General features: G+C 42.6%; 1 protein-coding gene across 1 annotated transcript in view; it reads left to right on the plus strand.

Annotated features, from left to right (window-relative positions):
- meak7 (MTOR associated protein, eak-7 homolog) overlaps positions 1 to 2,345 on the plus strand; it is a 19,126-nt gene that overhangs the window by 2,301 nt on the left and 14,480 nt on the right. Inside the window, exons 2-4 of the mRNA XM_008304313.1 lie at positions 186 to 193; positions 285 to 429; positions 506 to 717. Coding sequence (XP_008302535.1) covers positions 186 to 193; positions 285 to 429; positions 506 to 717 — 365 coding nt within the window. The remainder of the gene's footprint in view (positions 1 to 185; positions 194 to 284; positions 430 to 505; positions 718 to 2,345) is intronic.

Genomic DNA, 2,345 nt, shown 5'->3' on the forward strand with positions numbered 1-2,345 from the left:
TTCTTTTCTGCTTGTTAACAGTTGTTTTGTGCAGCTCTCTGGTCATTTCTTGTTAGTTTTGGGGTTTTTTTGTGTCGCTTTGTAGTAATTTGTGTGTGTTCATGGTCATTTGTGTTATTTTTTGTTGTTTTGTGTCTGTTTGTAGTAATGTGCATCACTTTGTGGTCATTTTGCGTTACTTTTAGGTTCTTATGTGCTTGTTTTGTGCTGCTTTCTGGTCATTTTGTGTCCGTTTGTGGTGGTTTTGTGTGTGTCCGTCTCATTCTGTGTCCCTCCCTCCACAGTTCCTCCAGGACCTGGTGTCGGCTGTGGTCCAGATTCTGGTCCAGAGGGGGCGCCTGCAGGGCTGGAAGCCCGACAGGATGGCTGACGGGTCTGTGGGGGTGCAGCTGCTGTCGGAGCAGATGTGTTCTGAGCTCAAGCCTTCAGGTGAACATCTGGTTCTGGGGTGTTTGGACCTGTTGGGGCGGTGCTGGTGTTGACTGTACTGTACCTCCCTCCTCAGACCAGGGCCTCTGTGACGTGTCCTGCCTGGAGGACTGGATCTTCAGGGTGCCCCAGGTGTCCCTGTACCTGGAGCTGCTGGTGGCTGAAGGCCTGGAGGTGGCGCTGAGCGGCCGGCCGACTCCGACGCTGCTGCCGCCCTGCAGGGAGACGCCCTGGAAGGACCTGAGGAGCCTGCTGGACCCGCCCACCCTCATGTTCCTGGCCCCACAGGTCTGAGTGTGGTTCGCTTTTCTGGATTGTTTCTGACTTTGTGCTCATTTTGTTCCTGTTTGTGCTCATTTTCCGTCTCTCTGGGGTCATTGTGAGTCTCTTGCTGGTAATTTGTGTCATTTTGTGGCCATTCTGTGGTAATGCGTGGCTCTTTGTGGTTGTTTTGTATCTAATTGTGGTCATTTTGTTTTTGTTGGTGGTAATTTGTGTGTCTTTGCGTTGTTCACTTTCTCTTTGTAGCAGTTTTGTTTTACATTGTGGTCATTTCTGTCCATTTTTTGTGTTCATTAGTGGTAGTTTGTGTGTCTTTGTGGTCATTTCTGTCCATTTTTTATCATTGTTATGTGTTCATTCGTGGTAGTTTGTCTTTTTGTGGTAATTTTGTGGTAGTTTTCTGCGTCCTTCTGGGCATTTAGCATCATTTGTGGTAATTTGTGTCTCTTTGAAGTTCTTTCGTTGTCTGTTTGTCGTTGTTTTTTACCTCTTTGTGTTCATTTAACAGTCGTTTTGTGTCTTCTTTCAGTCATTTTGCATATTTTGTGGTAATTTGTGACTCTTTGTGGTTGTTTTGTGTCTCTTAGTGATGATTTTGTGTTTGTTAGTGGTACTTTGTGTGTCTTTGCACTTGTTTAATGTCTCTTTGTGGCAGTTTTGTTTTCCTTTGTGGTCATTTTGTCTCTTTTTGTGGTAAATTTTGTCTCCTTAGGGTCCGTCTGTGCGTCTTTGCGGTTGCTTTATATCCATGTGTCATTTTTTTTCTTCAGTTTTGTGGCAGTTTGTGTGTGTTTGCAGTTGTTTTGATATCGCTTTATGTTCATTTTGTGTCTTCTTCTGGTCATTTTGCATCTTTTGTGGTAGTTTGTGACTTTTTGTGTTCATTTTTTGTCTCTTTGTGGTTGTTTTTTTATCTAATTGTTGTAATTTTGCATCTTTTTTGTGGTAGTTTGTGTCTCTTTGTGGCAGTTTTACATTATTTCTGGTCTGCTGGACCTTCCTGCTCTCGTATTTCTGCCTCCTGAGGTCCAGCTGAACCTCTTTCTTTGGTTTTGTTTATCTTGAATTTAAATATAGCTGTTATCAGTGTAATTTGACTTGTTTGATTTACACAACAGGAACTAGCAGCAGCGAGTCCGATCGGACGGAATGAAACAGAAACGCAGTAAATTAATCTGTGACAAGAGGAACCGGTTCTCCGTCATAGTTTACATGATGATCCGTTGATTTACAGTCGTGTGGTTTTATTTCAGCGCCAGACGGACGATCCTGCAATTAGCAGACAGCAAACTCATAATATAAATGTTTCCGTCCTGGTTTTCTCATTTTCTACAGCTAAATGGAGCTTTGTTATGTTTATTATGTTCATTTCAGCTGTTTTCAGCTTGTTTTTACTGAATATCTGCCAGAAAATCCTCAAAAAATCAGAATCTGTACCATGAAAGTTTTAAAACGTACGTATACAGTTCATTTTAACATTTTAATTCAGATGCCGCCATAGACGACTAACAGGCCTCCTATCGCTCCTGTACAGGACCTGCAGCCTGTTTTTGGTTGTCTTGTGTAGTTTTGTGTCACTTTGTGTTCATTTTGTTTCACTTTTTGGCTTTTTGCTTCCTGTTTATACCTGTTCT

The sequence above is a fragment of the Stegastes partitus genome, unplaced genomic scaffold (genome assembly GCF_000690725.1).
Source record: "Stegastes partitus isolate 25-593 unplaced genomic scaffold, Stegastes_partitus-1.0.2 Scaffold2186, whole genome shotgun sequence".
NCBI lineage: Eukaryota > Metazoa > Chordata > Actinopteri > Pomacentridae > Stegastes > Stegastes partitus.